This window comes from Lutzomyia longipalpis, chromosome 4, assembly GCF_024334085.1.
Source record: "Lutzomyia longipalpis isolate SR_M1_2022 chromosome 4, ASM2433408v1".
Lineage (NCBI taxonomy): Eukaryota > Metazoa > Arthropoda > Insecta > Diptera > Psychodidae > Lutzomyia > Lutzomyia longipalpis.
This window is the reverse complement of record NC_074710.1, coordinates 14,306,599-14,324,730: the sequence shown is the minus strand read 5'-3', so window position 1 is coordinate 14,324,730 and position 18,132 is coordinate 14,306,599. Positions and strand designations below refer to the sequence as shown.

Below are 18,132 nucleotides of genomic sequence, written 5' to 3'. Positions count from 1 at the left end.
AGAATGTCGTCGATTAAACAAGCAGTTTTCTTAGTTTATTAATTGACTATGTTTATTGTGTGGATGTCGAAATGACGTTACGCACTGCACATAAAAAAAAGAAGAAGAATATTAATTCATGTTTATTTTCTCCGCGGCTAATTGGTTGTGAACACCTGAAAATTACGAAAAATCGTGTGAAAGAGACCGAGAAACCGGTGAGATCAAAGGCACAGATGAAATCGATCCCTTTCGTTTTCTTCTAAAATTCTGTTCCAGTTTTCTGGAAGTGCACGAAAAGATTTCCAGAAATAATAACACCTAACCTCCAATACATAAAATTAACCTCAATCAAATGCTGATTTCACAATCCCAACAAATTGATTATTATTAAGTTTTATAAGAACCAAACTGTGTTATCACCAAGTTAAATTAATACAAAAGAATCTATCAAAAGGACGAAAAGTGATGAACAAAAAGCAGAACCTGGAAAAAGGTAAAATTTTAAAATATATTTTTAATTTTACAATGTTTACAATTCTCGTGATATTTAATTCTGAACTTTAGATTCAACTCCCAGAAAAGGAATCCGCGTGAAGGCACTTTCTACCCTTCAAGATGTTCCAAGACCACAATATGAAGAAGAGGAAGAAAATCGTCCTGAAAAAAATTCTGAACAACATGACGCTGTAATTATATTATCATCAGACAGTGAGGACGAACTTGTGAAGCAGGAAATTCCTTTAAGTGTAAAGCGACGTAGGCGGAAAAGATCAATAGCAATGAAGCTAGAAAAAGTTGATGAAGAATCAAGACAGAAAATTTCTTCGAATTACATGCAAAAGCATTCCCGGAAGCAACAAAAAATTAATAATATAGCTTCAAAATGCTATCGAATGGAAGATTATTTCAATCCTCTTTCGAAAGAAGAATGGACTCAGGCTATTCATAAGAATTTTGATGTACCCCAAAATTGTGCACCTGAAGATGTTAGTGGTCTAATATTACAAAACATAAGACAACAAAAACAGGGGAAAAAGGAGCGGAAAAATGAAATGATGCCCCTTCGACAGTTTACATCGACAAGAATGAGGAATCCCGTAACGAATATTTTTATAAGACGCAAATTGGGCAGGACTACTAACGTGAAAATGCTGGGAAAGAGTCATCTTACAGACCAGCAAAAAAGGATCCACAATTACTTTACTGTCTATAGAGGTTCTACTTTTCGGTCATACTATGACACTTTTAGAGAATCCCTCTTTCCTGTTTTGATTGCTGGGGAACTCAATGTGAATAATTTCCTATCTAAACTTCTGGAAGAAACCAATGAGGGTCAGACGGGTGATATGATTTTTGATTATTCCCTCAATAAGGACAAATTGATATTGCAGCCTAAGAAAGGGTGTACCATCGATGACGAGGTCCACATGTTGGAAATTTTCGAGAAAGTTATTAAGGAAGAAGGAGTTGATCTTGAAGTGAATCCCTGTGATCAAGATAAAGATAAAAAAGACACTTACAGTGAAATTAATATCCTGGGAAACGAAGCGAATTCTACAGAGGCAAAGGAAGAAAATTCAGAGGAAGTCAAACAAGAGTTCAAAGTTCAAAGAGGAAGAAAAGTTGTTTGTCCACCATTTAAAATTATCAAAGGAACAACTTTTGCCGTAGATGCATTTCGATATGGAAATATTCAGCATGTAACACACCACTTCCTTACTCATTTTCACGCAGATCACTACTGCGGATTGAGAAAGACCTTTAATAAGCCTGTTTATTTAACCACAGTGACTGCTAATTTGGTTAAATCCTTCATAAAAGTCAAGCCACAATATCTAAATGAGATGAAGTACAACATTCCTGTAATCATTAATGGCGTAGAAGTTATTGCTCTGGATGCAAATCAGTGAGTTTTTTTCTTCATTTTATTCAAGAAGTTTTTCATGAATTTTTCTATTCACAGCTGCCCAGGTGCTGCCATGTTTGTCTTCAAGTTACCAAATGGTGAGAATATTCTCCACACAGGAGATTTTCGGGCAACATACTTGATGGAAATGCTTCCAATTCTGTGGAACAATTACATTGACATTATCTACCTCGATACAACGTAAGTTAAAAGAATTTTAATTATTATTAAATTTTGTTTTGGATACAACCCTTCCAAAAATTACCATAAAATCGACTTTATCGATCATGATCAGAATACGGATCAAAAGCGCCCCCATATAAAAATTGATTTTTTCATACCTTCTACCTACTGAAGGTTCAGATAAAGGTTTTTTTTTATTTTAAAAATATTTCGGGGTGCTGTATTATTCAACTCTCCATCCCTCCCTTCCGACTAATATCACCATGGTTCGGGGGCTCGGGTTGTTTTTTTTTACTTGCATAATATGCATAATATAATTTATATACCTACTACTGGAACTCATGATTATAACGAATGATTTTTAAAGCTTTTTTTCAATCTTTTTTTTTTAATCCTTTGAAGCAAAATTTTGGTATAAAATGATTAATTTTAAATTTTTTATGCAGATATTTATCATCACAAACAATCTTGCCCAGTCAGGATGAAAGTATTGATATGGCTATAGAGGAGACAGAAAAATTTCTCACGAAGAACATAGGACAGAAGTGTCTTATCATCGTTGGGACATATATTGTAGGCAAGGAGAGAGTATGGCACACATTGGCAACAAGGTTCGGATTCCGAGTGTGGCTGGAGGGAAAGAGACGCCAAGCAGTGGAGTGCATGGAAAATCCGCGCCTTTTAGAGGTCCTCTCTGCTGATCCATGTAACGCTCAAATCCATGTTCTACCTCTGGGCAAACTGAGTTATGACTATGTCGTGCATTACATGTCACAATTTGAGAATGAATTTACCCACGTCCTAGCGATACGTCCTAGTGGATGGGAAGTGAATTCTAGACCACGTCATCAGGGCAATATTTCAATAGTTGGAGTGACTTACAGCGAGCACTCCAGCTATACTGAATTGCGGCGATTCGTGCGCTTTTTGAGGCCACGGTGTGTGATACCCACCGTCAATGCTGAGGGAATGCGAGAAAGAGAAAAAATCCCAGAAAAATGGCTCTCTAAGAAGATTGAGCCATGGCGAGAGATGCGCCAGAGTACGATAACAGTATTCTTTCCCCTAAAGATGCAGCAGCGTACACCAGAAGAAGATAAAGAAGCTGAAGTACAAAATCTTACGCAGTTCAGCCTTGTTGTCCAATGTGATAAAGCGGAAATTGATAGTCGGTTGACCGATTGAATGTCCTGGACCAACATATTTTCTTTGTATGATAAATATCTACGTATCAAAGTAAAATTCCCTCGGAAAACCATATTTCATTCTTTATTTTTTCTCATATTTATTTCTACAGTAATAATAATAAGTTCCAATTTATAAACTTTGCATTTTTAAAAATCCTAAATTTATTAAGCTCTATTGAAGTTTTCAGGATCTTTAATATATAAGTAACCTATACTAATAATAAGACATAAAGATCCTCAATTTTTACGTACAGGAAAGAGATCTACATCCCATCATTCTTAAATGTGGACCTGCACTGTATATCCTAATATTGAAAAAAAATCAATGTTTCATTTAGATGGAATTAATGTAACCTCCTATAACGGTGGCTACATTATTTTTTTTAACTAAAATATTTAATTCTAATTTGATCAAAACCATTAGAAAAGTTTTATTTCAATCTCGTTAAAACCATACAAGTGATTTCCGAACCACCATAATTAAACATTTTAAACGACATTTTCGGATCAAAATGAGGGGCCTGTCACCCAAGTGCATATAACATAACCTCAATTTAGTGTTAGTCTCTTTTTAGACAAAAGAAGTGTTTGCTACAAAGAAAAATTGGTAAAAAATCCATTTTGCATTTTGCTACTGTCTGGTAGACACGTTTAAATGTCTGCTCATGATGTTTTCTAATTGAATTGTGTGAAAAAAATGACAGAAAATCTGTTTAAGGAAGTAAAATACTACGTGACCGGAAAGTTGGACCCCAAGGTGACGTTTGTTTATTCAATTTGGTCGTAGTCCTCATTTTTCCAATTAGATGACAAGTTTTCTTCTTCGCAGGTGAAGGAACTTCTGAACAATGGTGGTGCATCCTGTTCTAAATTTATGGTGGACTACATAACTCATGTAATATGTGGATTGAATTTCGACGAAAACGAAATATCACAGGCGTCAGACCTATACGAATTGCCATCTGTGACGGAAGAATGGGTTCATGCGTCTATTAAGTTAGGGCGCTTGGCTACTACGAAAGCATATGAACCCCTTGGAAATAAACTTTTCTCTGGTTGTATATTTGCCTTGAGTGATGTTAGTGTAAAAGATCGAAAAACCCTCTATGCAACACTCACGTTCCACGGGGCCCAAGTTGAAAAGAATTTCACTAATAAAACTACCCACTTAGTATGTGGCTCAGCATCGGGAAATCCGTATGTCAAGGCTCTGAGTCTCGGTGAAAAAGTTGTAATTGTAACACCTGATTGGGTGACAAAGTGTCTACAGACGAAAACCCACGCAGAACCGCTAGACTTTCATCCTAACTTGATTATAAATATGGAGAATCCAAAGGCAAATGAAGTTGCTCAACAAACACTTGCAAACATCATTGGATTTGACTTTGAAGAAGGCATTGCCAAAACGGAACTACCAGTTCCGAAATCTACTGGTGAAATTGTTCCTGTGAGCTCTACTGCAACTTCTGGACTTTCACAGAGCCTTGCAATAACAGTCACAACAACAAAACCAAGTCAAACAGTTGCACAGGGGCAGTCAGTGAATCCATCCCAAGGAATAATACCCAATCAAATGGCTCAGATTCGCAATACACTCATTTTGCAGCAACCAACAAGTAGCCCAAGAGCTGCAATGCAGCAACAGCTACAGAATAAAAATATGATACAGCAACAACAATTTCAACTTCAGATACGCCAGACAAATTCTATCCAACAAAATCCGTCAAATCAGAGTGTATTTCAACAGCAAACATCTCAACAGACGGGTCAGATGATAAGTGGTATAAAACAACAAATAAATGTTAAGCAAGGTGATGTTGAACATCAAATGACGCAGGGTCTACAAGCTGAAGCTAATCAACCAATCATCCGTCAGCAACTAATTCAGCAACAAAATCCATCAGGAACTAATCTTCAGCATCAAATAATCTCCCAGCAAACCCATATTATCGCAACTCCAACATCTCAACAGATACTCCAACAGCATGTTCTCAATGCTCAAACAAAAACGCAACAGCAGCAAGTTCAGTTCATTCAGACAACACCGCAGCAAGCACAAAAACTGAAATCAGGTGCAATGATTCACATCCAACAAAATTCACAGGGACAGCAGCAACAAATCTTTTCGAATCAACTCCAAAGCACTGGGAATCTGGGGCAGCAAGTGCAAAACAAACATATAATCTTGGGACAACAGATAAATCAGACTCAACAAGGGCTCCAACAGCAATCGCAATCGATACATTCCCAGCAGCAACCACAGAGCATAGTGATTATTAATCAATCTTCCCTGAAACCACCCCATCAGCAAATGCAACAGCAACAACAGATCCCACAGCAATTGACTGGAGGTAAGTATTGTGACTACATATATAATTTTATGAGATAAATTGTCACTTTATTCACCTTCTTTAAACTTTGCGAAAATCTGTAAACCTTAACTTATAAGATGGAGTTTTTGTTTTAAATAAGTTTTCCCTTTTTTGTGGAATATTATTTGAACTCCTTCAAAATACAACCTACGTTTAGAAAATCCCCTATTTGAAAAAAGCGGCTTAACAATGTCCCCAACAACCTTCATACTAAATATTATGCAAATACATACATATGTCTAATTTCTTATAAATGAGAGACATGAGAAATAATAATAATTTTAATAATATAATATAAATAAATAAAGAAATTGTCTTTTTTTTTAGGTGGACCCCAGCAAAATACATCTCAAGCAACTCCCCAACAGCCGATTCAGTCTACATCTCAAGGGCAATCGCAGATTATAGGCCATCACCCCCAAAATATCCAATACTTACATACAATGCAGAATCAACAACAGCAACAGATGACATTTCAGATGCAGCAAAAGCCTCAACTTAACATGTCCGGAGGGCAAATTGTGCAGCAAAATTCATCGAATCAAAATACATTGCTATCACAACAGGGTCAACCTACGCAGCAAGTAGTACATCAAATTGTACAGAGTGCCCAGTCTGCTATTACGGGACAGAGTCAGCAGCAACAGAGGATGGTAACAATGGCAGGGCAACAGCAACAAGCAGGTCTGCAGACGGGTCAACAGCAATGGGCTACACCACAAGGACCATATGTAAGAGCTACTCGACCTCATTGGCAAGGTGGTGCTCCTGGACCACAGCGACAGCTCATACACTTGGATGCCCAAACACATGCTCATTTGCAAACATTAGATCCCGTCCGCCGTGCGGAGTATATAGCGAAATTGCAACAGAGCAAACAACGAGGAATTATGCTTCGACAACAGGTGTTTCCTGCTGGTGTACGACCGGGAACAGCTCCACAAGGAATTGTAACAGCTCAGCTACCAACAGGGGGCCACCAGCATATTTTGATTCAGAGTCAAATGCCAGGTGGATTATCACCACAAAAACAAGTACAGTGGTTACGTCAAAATCGTCCGTTACTTCTACGACAGGCAACTGCTCCAGGATTGTCACCTATTTCGCAACAGTCACCAGCTGCAGTAATACAGCAGCAGACACCACAGACTCCAAGTCAACAGGCACAATCTTCAGGTGGGCATTTTCACCCCGTAGATGCTGGAACTGCACCACCACCGCACTATCAGCGCGTTATGCTACAGATGCAGCAAACTGGATCACAAGGACAGACAAAGGTAATAACGCCAGCTGCTGGAGGTAACCAAGGAGCAACTGGACAAACAGCTGTACCCCGTAGTGGTTTTCCAACAACCCCTACAGAAATGACACCAAGCACACCAGAAGGAACTGCTGCTGTGCTGCAGACATCTGCGATTCAGGGAGTTTCGCAGCAGCCATCCCATCCAGAGAACCCTACTGCAGCAGGGCAAATGATTAATAAAACTAAAACCGCATTGGCTAACATGCTCAATAGTCGATTAAGTGGAGCCAACAATGGGGCTCTAGGAGGAGCTGGTGTGCCAGAATCTGAACCGTCTGCCGCGGGAACGCTTCGTATGATGACAGCTCAACACAATGCTGCTCTTAGCTTGTCTGGTACTCCTAGAACTCCTCAGGTAATAAGTTAATATGTAATTGTATGTTACTAGTCAAGTAAAAATATCCATCCTAATTTTATCAGTCTAATAGACATGTACATACCATGTAGGGGAGACCGGGGTAAAAAAAGTCAATTTGCATAAATCCTTATCTGCAGGATTCCCCAAAGGCAAGAAAATTTCCTTGATAAGTCATTTTCATAGGAAATTTCCTGGCCTACAACTTTGTCTCAGATCATTTTTCTCTATCTCCACGGGAAATATGAGTTTTCGAGCTTTTCCTAAACCCTTCCGCTTCTGACTTTTTTTAAACGCGGCGGGTAAATATAGTCACCAGTTGGCTAAATAAAGTGGGTCGAATTTTCCGACATTTCCAATGAGTTTTCACCTGAGTGATTGATAGTAGTTGATTGCTAAACTTCTCACCTTTTGATCCGCGACAAGGAATTTCATTTTTATACGCACTAAAACAGAGAATTTTGCGATTTTCTCAATCACGCCATTTTGCAACAAATGGATAGAAAATATGTCAAAAATTTCGAACTCCCATATGATTTACATGGGTTGACACGATCTACCCCAAGGGGTATGTTTTGATTCAAATAATTGTACAGAAAAATTATTAAAAGTTAGTGAAAAATACACCTTGGCAACGGTTTCTGCACTAATCCAGCTAGTGAGAAAAATTATCAGATTGGAAAATTGCTGAAGGAAAAGTTCGGAAAACGCGTTTTTCCAAATACGCAAAAGTTTGGGAAATGGGCCAAAAATCTATTTTAATTTTTAACTCCTAAAGTACTGATCGGATATCCTCCAAATTACTGTCAAAAATTGTAGGTGTATAGGGCTTTCCACCCTAATTTTTTCCGATTTTTCCGAATTATGATTTAGGAGAAATTGGCATTTGAAAATTCGAAAATGACTTTTTTTTACCCCGGTCTCCCCTACTATAAAAATGATTTTTCATCGACTTTCTGACCTAAATATTCAACTACTATTATAATCAATCAGCATTTTTTTAACATATTTATTCTTATTATTATGATTAGGATATCATCTCTATGCAACGACGTACTCTGGGAAACATAACGAACAATTCAACTGTGGGATCTGCTGTTACAGCTCAGTTACCACAGGGTCAGATGCCGATCGTTGTACCACAATCTCCAGTTTCTACTGGTCCGCTAAAGGGCACTGCACCCTTCAGTCCAGGTCGTGTACCAATTCCACCACGCCCTCAATTTTATGGACACAATCCCAACCTTAAGCTACCGCCAGATTTATTCCTTCTTGGGTGCACCTTCTTTGTTGTAGAGTACGATGAGACCAATAAGACAGATTTACCATCTTGGCGTGAGCTAATTCAAAAGCACGGGGGAGAGATAGAATTGTTCTACTGTCAGAAAGTCACTCATGTTTTATGTCGTACACAAAGACATGGTGTGGTGATGCAAGCAATAAGGGATTCGAAGAGATGTGTCACAGCTTACTGGCTCAATGACACCATTATACGTCGACAGGTAAAGAAACGGCTATTTCCAATATGATTTTTTTAATAGGTACTCTTAAATTTATGTAGGTCCAACCACCATGGCAAGCATTACATTTACCCGCTCCAAGTACTTTTGGGATGCAAAAACCTGCGTCAAGGCATATAATTGCCATCTCGGGTTTCGAAGGAGATGAAAGAATACGCATAAAAAATATGGTTGAAGAATCTGGAGCAAAATTTACACAATATTTTAGCAAACAAAATACAGTGCTAATATGCAAGAAACCCGAAGGTGCAAAGTATCGACGGGCAAAAGATTGGGCAATTCCCGTGGTCAATGCCACATGGCTTAGTGATATACTTTTGGGTAATCTCAGCTCAATGTCTCAATATGAGATCACAAAGTACCAGCAATATAATCTTATGGGGCCATTCAGGATTGAGTATGGTCTTGTGCCGCATCTAATGAGTAAATAATTTCCTTTGTTTTTATATTTATATATCGTACCTATCATTTCATTTCTTTGTCTCTTTCAGCGGCATGGAAATCTCCGATTAATCTAACCCAAGAATCACATGAAAGAGTTAAAAGATGCCTCTCAGAACCATCAAATGCTCCAATAGTAAAAAAGATGCGAACATTGCCTCTGTTGGAGCCCATACCTGATGAAATTATATGCACCAAGACACCGGAAGGGGAAGATGTACCAAAAGTTCTTTTTTCTCAAGTCGATAATCTCGATGGATTGACCAGGGCAGTCACGTAAGTTGTAGCTACTACATAATTATCAAACTTAAAAATTTATTCTACATAATTTCTTTACACAGGACCCTTGGTGGAATTGTAGTGCAGAATCCTTTAGAAGCGACTCATTTGGTAATGACACGTCTCACACGTACGCAGAAGTTAATGCTGGCCATTTGTGTGGTGCGTCACGTAGTTTCCACCAATTGGCTCATGGATAGTGCCAAAGAGGGTCATTTCTTGCCTTTAGACGCCTATTTCATCCGTGATGCCGCCTTCGAGGAGAACTTCAATTGCAATATCCACGAGACTGTGAAAAATCCTAATCGTGGACAATTGTTTAACGGGAAAACATTCTACATGACACCAAGTGTACGACCTAGTGTACGTGAACTATCACAAATGATCGAAGTCAGTGGCGGTAAAGTTGATAAAGCCCGACGATCTGTGGTTAAAATTCAAGAGGCAAATGCACAATCTCCAGATAGCTATATAATTCTAAGTTGTGCAAATGATTTACATCTTTTATCAGATCTCACTCGTTCTGGTAAACAGAATCGCATTATTTGCACTACAGAGTTTGTTATGCGGAGTATTATGACGCAGAAAATTGATATTGAGCCCCATATTCTCAAGTATTATTAAAAATTCTGCGTGTATGTAGGTATGTATATAATGGGGTTTCACTATTTTTTTTCTTTCATAATCATAAGAAAATAATAAACTATCTTTGTGAATTTGAAGTACATAATATTCTACTATAAAATAATATATTTTTAATGCCCCTGCACATCCTGAATGTCCTGAATTAAATAAAAAGTGCTTGAACAAACGTTTGCAGATAACTTTTTCGTTATATTTGCTGCGAATTTGATGTTCTAACTTTTGGCGCCCCAAAACTGAGTTTTTCATGGAAAAAAAATTTTTTTTAACTTTTCCGCACAGAAATTTTCTCATGCCATCCTAAATTATTATAATTTGGACACGACGATATAACGTTTCACATTGCAATGAAACAATGTAACGAAATGTCAAAGTCATGTTTCATTCTTTTTACTAAGGAAAGCAGAAAAAAATGAGGAAAAGTGAAGTGAAGATTATTATTGTTTAACCGAGAGTTCTTTTGTAATGCAGTAAAAGTCCTGTTAAAGTCTTTTGTAGTGTGTAATGCAAGCAGTAATTGTGGCATAATCAGTCAAGTAAAGTAAGTCTATCCACAATTTATAATGAACTTTAATCTCTACATTTTATTTTTTTGCATGCCTACTGATAAGTCTAAAAATATCTCCATCATGTGTCCATCTCCATACTGTCTTTATAACATTATTTAATATGAAAAATTAAACATTTCTTTTCAACACAGAACCAAGAATTCAGTGTCAAGTGCTTCAAAATTGAGGGAAAATGGACTCCGAAGGATATCATACACAAGAGGGATCGACGAACTTTCAAAATATCATGACACCTGAAGCTGGACAGATAAATACACATATGGGGCGGATTCCAACATCATTGCCTCCACCCCTGCCACCTCGGTTGCAACAACCAAGTTTAGGATTTCGTCAAACGTACAATTCGCCCTTTGGAGGGTACCAAAATCATTTTGGTTATGGTGCAGGAACAGGTTATAGTGGGTATGGTGGCTACAATGGGTACGGAACGTACGGAAACTTTAACAACTATGGAGGATTTGGTGCAGAGAATTATGGACGATACAGTGGCTATCGTGGATACCATTTGGACGCTGAAAATAGGTAAATAATATACAATAACTTTATTGAAACTATAGGATATTTTACATTCCCTTTATTTATCTCATGTATGCTGAAGTCTGTATGTTTGTGGCTAAAATCACTCGTAATGAAATTCGCTATGGGGGAAAGAGGGTCAATATGAGTTGCACATCCTGTATGGGATTCCGCTCTTTCCTCTTTCAAAGCGCTTCCACATAAAAATAGTTTTTTTCATTTTTTTTACCTACAGAAAAATCACACAATGAGATCTATTCAAAAAAAAATTCACTCCCACGTGATTAGGGGTTCGGTAGACTTGTATAAGAACAAGAGTTTATTAAAATGCTAAACCGAACATGCACAATACCTCTATACATACAAGATTATTATAAAAAATATCCTGAAAAATATTTAGGTACTGGGAATAAAATAATATCTTGTGAAATTATAGTACCGTGAGATGGGTTGTTTTAGGATTTATTTTTAAGGCTAATTTTTAAAAGAATAATTGATTGGATTTTTAGGGCAACCTTAGCTAAAAACCAGGGAGTCCGAAAATGGCTACAATTTTCATCTCCCTCACAAGAAGAAAAAAAGAAAAACGAATTTGTATAAAAAACAGCATTTTTGGTGGGTAGGGATGAGGGAGGTGAAAATTGTAGCCATTTTCGGACTCCCCGGAAATTTTTAGCTAAGGTTGCCCTTAAAATCCAATCAATTTTTCTTTTACAAATTAGTATTAAAAATAAATCTTAAAACACCCCGTGTGTCCCAGAACACCCCATCTTACGGTATTAAAAATTTGATTTTTAACCTGCTGGCCGCCAAGACCTTGGAGCTTCCTTAGAGCGCCAAGGTGGGGTCGTTGAACGACCCCAAGAAGGAAGTCGATTTTCTCATAAACTATAAAACCGGGAACTGTCGGGTCACTACCTTTAGACTCCTTATATAGTCCTCTTGCCCCTTGCATCACAAATTCGCCACTCGGAAACACGCAGAAGAAGATATTAGGGAAAAACATTTTTCACTCCTTTGTCACACTTTCTTCGTGAGAAATTTGCCACGAAGTTGACCGCAACTGCTATTTTTTTTCACTACTTCCCCACATTCCCCTCACTTCCCGCACCGTGATAAATGGCAATATTTCTCGAATATTCTTTATTGTTTTGCACATTTATATGCTTCTAATTATGTTTTATGTTGTTTATGTTACTTATTCGCGATAATTCTGACACTGAGAAGGTAAAGTGAGAAAGTAAACACAACCCTTCAACCATATGATTTATGATGTGACTAACTTCATTCTGAGAAATTTTCCGCAGCATGGCCGTTACACCAATTTTTGAATTCCCTTCTTCTACATTTTCCTTAATAACTTTTCTTGTGGTGGACGGATTGAGCTGAAATTTTTACACAACCTCCTCAGATAACCAAAGAACTTATTTCCAAAAGATGGGAATGGTATCTTTTATATTTATTAAATTATAGCACGAAATATAGGGCTGGGGTCGTTCAACGACCCCGCTTGGCGGCCTAGAGGTTAAGACTCATTTTTAGATATTTTTTATCAGTATGATTTTTAAATACAGGACATCTTGCCCCAACCTTTGACCTAAAAGATATATGAAAATAATTGCAAGTTTTTTGTTCATCGGATTAATAACAGTTTGTGGTTACTCTTCATTACAGATTTATTCAAATGGCCGAAGAAACATCAAGACCTGCTCTTCAAAGCATAGAAAATCTTGTAGCAGCATTTGGAAACATTGCATCAATGCTAGATTCCACATTTTTTGCGATCAATAGTTCGTTCAGGGCAATACTTGGTGTTACTGCTAACGTGGGTAAACTTCGAAGTCTTTTTACCCAATTTATTTCAACTTTTACACTTTTTCAAGGTTTAGCCTGGTTATGGAGAAAGTTAGTATACACAAAATTAAACATTTCAAAAATTAAATACAAAATTATAAGGTATAATTGTGTTTTTTTTTTGCAGAGTTCTATATACGTTTGGTATATCGAAGATTCCACCAAATTCTCTGAGTTTTAAGGCGGCATTTGAGACAGCTGCTGCCCAAATAGGAGATTCTAACCAGAAAGAAAAATCAATTGGTCAAAAAGCAAGTCCATGGCCCATCCTACTATTCCTTGGTTTCATTCTGTCTGCACCGTACCTAATAATGAGGCTATTAGGCGTAACTTCAACAACGTCCATTGAAGAAAGTATGATTTTTTTTCGTAATTGACTCAATTCATTTATTTTCCTTTTATTTTATTTGCTCATTTTTACTTTGTAAATTTTTGATTTTATTCGTCATCAGGTAAAAATCCACAGCAATGGACAAATTACATTCCTACAAGGGTTATCTATGATTTTGATGCCACAAATCCGGAGGAGCTGACAATACGGGCTGGGCAAGTAGTACGAGTTGCACCAAAAGAAGTTCAAAATCTTCACTCTCTTATGAATACCGGTTGGGCGTTAGCTTCTCTAGATGGATGCGAATCCGGTTTGGTACCCATAAACTATCTTTCGCGCCCAGGAGAAATGTCTTTGCAAAAATGAGGCTTCACACACTATAATTAATTTTAATCTTTTTTGGGGTGTTTGTATATGAGTGATTAAGTATATAGTACCAGTGGAGTAATTTAAAAATTACGTTAAATGATCTTTTACCATCGAAAGCAATATTCTTTTCGCAATGTGCTCATTTAGAGAACTTTCACTTTAATTTCTATATGTATTGGGAACACACGCTGTCACTATTCAATTCATTCACACACTGATCTTGAAAAGGCGAACCAGCTAAAGCAAGTCAGTCAGTGTGTTTTGATCCACTGTTACAGAGAGACGTAATCTGTTGTGGTTACGACTCACCCTCCAGTCTAGGGTGAAGCATAAAAAATTCGTGTAAAATGGAATTCAATAATAACAAAGGTGAATTAAACTTTCCATTTGAGATTAAAAAAATAGAACCGGAACTTAATGATCAACTCCTCAAGGACTTTACAGGTGAGCTTTTCTATGTTTTATGTACCTACCTATTTATATACTGAGATTTTTTCTCGAATTATATATTTTAATTCAAGAAAGTACCTATTATATAATTTTCAAATATTTTTTTACTGTTTTTTTGGGGACAATTCTTCAATATTTACTTCACTTTGTTTTTTTTTTATAAGAAACAAAAAAAACTATATGGGATGGCAATCACAAGCTCAAAAGGTCAGAGAGATCGACAATTAACACACTGGCGTAGATAAGTTTTACTGTAAATATTATATTCTTTATGTGGATACAAATTTGACACTGCTTTGTGTTCCACTCGTGGTTAACTCTAACACCAAGTATTTCACATACAGTCGTGATCGTGCAGTAGGACCGTCGTCAAAATGACTTCTCCGCGGTAAAACGGCTTCAGAATGAGGAATTTCGCCTTCGCAGTGGGACAATAAGTACTATTGGAAAGGTAGGATACCAATTGTCCTACTACGAAGGCAAAATTCCTCATTTTGAAGCCGTTTTACCGCGGAGAACTTTTTTTGACGACGGTCCTACTGCACGATCACGACTGTAATTTTATTTCTTCGTAAATTTTCTGAGTTAGTTATTTATTTATTCTTGAGTTGTAGGAAGAAAACTGCAAAGTCAGATCTTTTAATAATTTTTTATTCACTTTTTTTACCACGTAGAATTGTAATACATATGACATTGCGTTCGCTTTTTCAGTCAACTACATTGACTTTTTAAAAAAAAAATATTTAGAAAAAAAACAATGAGTTCAAAGGACAATAAAAAATGCATTATTTTTATTTTAATTTATGTAGGTACTAAACTTTGATTTGTATATTATTTTGAAGTTACATAATACTTGAAATATTAAGAAAACAATTTATAAGTAGGTACTACATTTTTACCTTATATTTTTAGGAGAAAAAACAGGATTTGTGCAGGTTGGAAAGGAGAAATGGTTCTTTCCTAGCCAATATAGCAGCATGGCAGAGAAGTTTTACAATTTTCAAGCACGTTCAGATGATATTTGGGTTGTAACATTCCCACGTTCAGGTACAACCTGGACGCAAGAACTCGTATGGATGATTGCCAATGACTTGGACTACCAAGGAGCTCAGAGAGAACCACTCACAAAGCGCTTTCCCTTTTTCGAGTTTGCTGCATTCCTGCATCCTGAGACAAAGGCTGAACTGATGCGGCTTAATACCGAATCGCCGCAGAATCAAGCATTTGTGGATGAAATATCGGTGCCAGCGTATACATTTTTGCCAAATATTACTAAGAGGCGCTTTATTAAAACTCACTTTCCATTCAGTTTGTTACCACCGAGTGTGCTTAAGTCTGGTGCTAAAATTATCTATGTAGCACGGAATCCACGAGATGTAGCGGTATCCTTCTACCATTTAAATCGTCTTTATCGCTCTCAAGGATATACAGGAGACTTCCACACCTACTGGGGTTACTTTGAACGCAACTTAGCACCTTGGATGCCTTACTGGACACATATTCGCGAAGGATGGGAGCACAGAGATCATCCAAATGTCCTTTTTATGTTATACGAAGACATGAATTCCGACCTCACTTCCACAATTAGACGTGTAGCAGACTTTCTCGGGAAGTCATTAAATGATATGGACATAGATTGCCTTTCGAATTATCTTAGCATTGAACAATTCCGAAAGAACAATTCTGTTAATTGTACTGAACTCAAGGAGATTCATTTATTGAATAGTGGCGAACAAGAATTTGTTAGACGCGGGAAAACTGATGGATGGAGTGAGGAGTACACACCAGAATTAAAGGAAAGAGTAAAAAATTGGATACTTAAGAATTCCAAAGATTTACCTTTTAAATTTCCTTGTGATCTGTTGTAGTTAAAATATGACTAAAATAGGAAATGTTAAAGTTCAGATTTAAAAATATTCATACCTATCTAAATCTGTTTTTATCAAATCATTTTTTTTTTCAAAAAATGTAGTAAATTAGAAACTTTAAAAGAATTAGGTCAGAAGCAAAGTTTTTCTTTGACCTTGTTGAAAAATTTTATTAGTATTTTGAGCTTTATTGATCAATCTCAGGGGGTAGACAAAGACTCTATTTCCATAGGAATTCACTGCTCACTCGCTGAGACACCCAGGAAAATGCTTCAATCTGAAAAAATCCACCACCACTGGATAGATAATTTAATATTCTATCGATTGATAGCTTTTGAGGGGTGTCTCACGAAGATTAATGCACTAAAACTGATTTTAAAAATTTTGATGCACTTTTTGGAAATAAAGTGACGTCATTTTCTTCCTTTAATTTCTCTGCAAACCGTCCGCCATTATTTGCTGTGTTCGGGTAAAAAAGGGCTTTGTCTACCCCCCGATCAATCTTCAGGTATATTTTATTTTTGACTAATTATAAGTGCAAATGCCGACTTTCTACTCTTTTATTTAGACTTTCTCCACTCTTCCAATTTTTTCTTGCGATTTTCTTTCAATTTCATGTATTCTTCAAACCATTTGTTATGATTTTTAATATCATCTGTTGTTATACCTATAACAAAAATATAAAATATCAAGAAAACTTTTTTAAGATTATACTTAATATTTAGGTACTCACCAGGTATGAGCTCTAGGAGAATTTCTGTGATCTTTTGGATGTTTTTGTGATATTTGGTTTTGTATTTAATAAATATTACATGCTGTTCGTCTTCCCATCCCCCTGTATGTCCACCAAAATCTTTGAGAAACTGGTCAAACGCCTTTACATCCTTATATAAATATTCATCGACAGGCTTGAGTGTTCTAAAATGCATCTGTGATACTCTATGGGGGACAATATTATACGTTCTGTATTCATCTTTAATAAGATCAACAAATAGTGGAATTGCTTCTATAATGTCTATATTCTCAAATTTCAGCTTTCCAATATTAAGCTTATTAGTATTTTGCATTTTTACAATATTTTCCTCAATCCGTAGAATACGTTCCCGATATTCTTTAAGATTATAATTCTGGATTTTTATATCCAATCCTTTTAACTCTGCAATTGATTCCCGCATACTGTTCACAATTTTCTGTGCTGTTTTTTCTACAGAAATTAAATCCATCATTGATCTCTTTTGTAGAAAGTCAATTTCAGCGAGAAGTTTTTTTTCTTCAGATGTGGACTCTTCATCTTCCAGAAATACTTCTAGATTCGGCTGTACGTTGATTAAATAGTTTTCTTGGCATTTTAACTTTGAAAGGAGGCAAGTACAAGCTATAGGAGAACGCTTAGTGATTTTAACTTCTGCCATTTTCCCGAGACTTAACAGACTTGAAATGAAAAAAAAAACTTTATAATAGAAATATTTTGGGTTTATTTAGGTTGTATATATAGGTTGTATGTATAGCCATAGAAACCCTGTTTGTTGCTTACATAATTTATATAGGTATACTTTGTGTATTTAGGAAAAATATAGCATACAAAAATAACAGTTGGATAAGGGATGATTGGGATGATTAATTAATTAGTAATTATAAAAATATTAAAACCGTAAAAGTTTGTGATGATGTAGGCGCTATAGTAAATTATACAAAATTGTATAGCAAAAAAAAGTCGATTTAATTGGCACTTTACCATTAATTCTACGCAATTTTTTTCAGTGATGATTTTCTTTAATAAATATAATTTGGTTCAATAAACTGATAAACTGCATATTTTAACAATTGGTACTGAGTACCCATTTTGTTCTCTGCGTTATGCTAAATGTTGGGTCCTCCAAGTGTTAAGATTGATTCCTCTTTGAGCAAGCGCAACAACTGTATCATATAAAAAAACATACCAAATATTTCATTTATTCATGAAAAAATTTAAAACATATGTTTCGGCTGTGTTGCGATGTCGATA

At 36.4% G+C, this 18,132-nt stretch overlaps 5 protein-coding genes across 5 annotated transcripts; 4 read left to right on the top strand and 1 right to left on the bottom strand.

Annotated features, from left to right (window-relative positions):
• The first annotated feature begins 37 nt into the window (after positions 1 to 37).
• On the top strand, positions 38 to 3,331 carry LOC129796611 (uncharacterized). Its single transcript, XM_055838697.1, has 4 exons — positions 38 to 475; positions 547 to 1,888; positions 1,946 to 2,089; positions 2,518 to 3,331. The coding sequence occupies exons 1-4, from the start codon at positions 448 to 450 to the stop codon at positions 3,254 to 3,256; spliced, it is 2,253 nt and encodes a 750-aa protein (XP_055694672.1). The 5' UTR covers positions 38 to 447; the 3' UTR covers positions 3,257 to 3,331.
• A 227-nt stretch (positions 3,332 to 3,558) lies between these two features.
• Positions 3,559 to 10,339, top strand: LOC129796607 (PAX-interacting protein 1). Its single transcript, XM_055838691.1, has 7 exons — positions 3,559 to 4,015; positions 4,088 to 5,609; positions 5,958 to 7,288; positions 8,320 to 8,790; positions 8,850 to 9,231; positions 9,300 to 9,525; positions 9,591 to 10,339. Exons 1-7 carry the CDS (start codon positions 3,956 to 3,958, stop codon positions 10,150 to 10,152), a joined length of 4,554 nt encoding a protein of 1,517 aa, XP_055694666.1. The 5' UTR covers positions 3,559 to 3,955; the 3' UTR covers positions 10,153 to 10,339.
• Positions 10,340 to 10,594: 255 nt separating this feature from the next.
• LOC129796619 (peroxisomal membrane protein PEX13) lies at positions 10,595 to 13,899 on the top strand. Its single transcript, XM_055838707.1, has 5 exons — positions 10,595 to 10,711; positions 10,871 to 11,261; positions 12,930 to 13,160; positions 13,237 to 13,463; positions 13,562 to 13,899. The coding sequence occupies exons 2-5, from the start codon at positions 10,912 to 10,914 to the stop codon at positions 13,804 to 13,806; spliced, it is 1,053 nt and encodes a 350-aa protein (XP_055694682.1). The 5' UTR covers positions 10,595 to 10,711; positions 10,871 to 10,911; the 3' UTR covers positions 13,807 to 13,899.
• A 245-nt stretch (positions 13,900 to 14,144) lies between these two features.
• LOC129796620 (luciferin sulfotransferase) lies at positions 14,145 to 16,824 on the top strand. Its single transcript, XM_055838709.1, has 2 exons — positions 14,145 to 14,253; positions 15,172 to 16,824. The coding sequence occupies exons 1-2, from the start codon at positions 14,157 to 14,159 to the stop codon at positions 16,125 to 16,127; spliced, it is 1,053 nt and encodes a 350-aa protein (XP_055694684.1). The 5' UTR covers positions 14,145 to 14,156; the 3' UTR covers positions 16,128 to 16,824.
• Positions 16,674 to 17,653, bottom strand: LOC129796623 (coiled-coil domain-containing protein 112-like). Its single transcript, XM_055838714.1, has 2 exons — positions 16,861 to 17,653; positions 16,674 to 16,794 (listed from the first exon to the last, which is right to left on the bottom strand). The coding sequence occupies exons 1-2, from the start codon at positions 17,537 to 17,539 to the stop codon at positions 16,688 to 16,690; spliced, it is 786 nt and encodes a 261-aa protein (XP_055694689.1). The 5' UTR covers positions 17,540 to 17,653; the 3' UTR covers positions 16,674 to 16,687.
• Between the last annotated feature and the right edge of the window lie 479 nt (positions 17,654 to 18,132).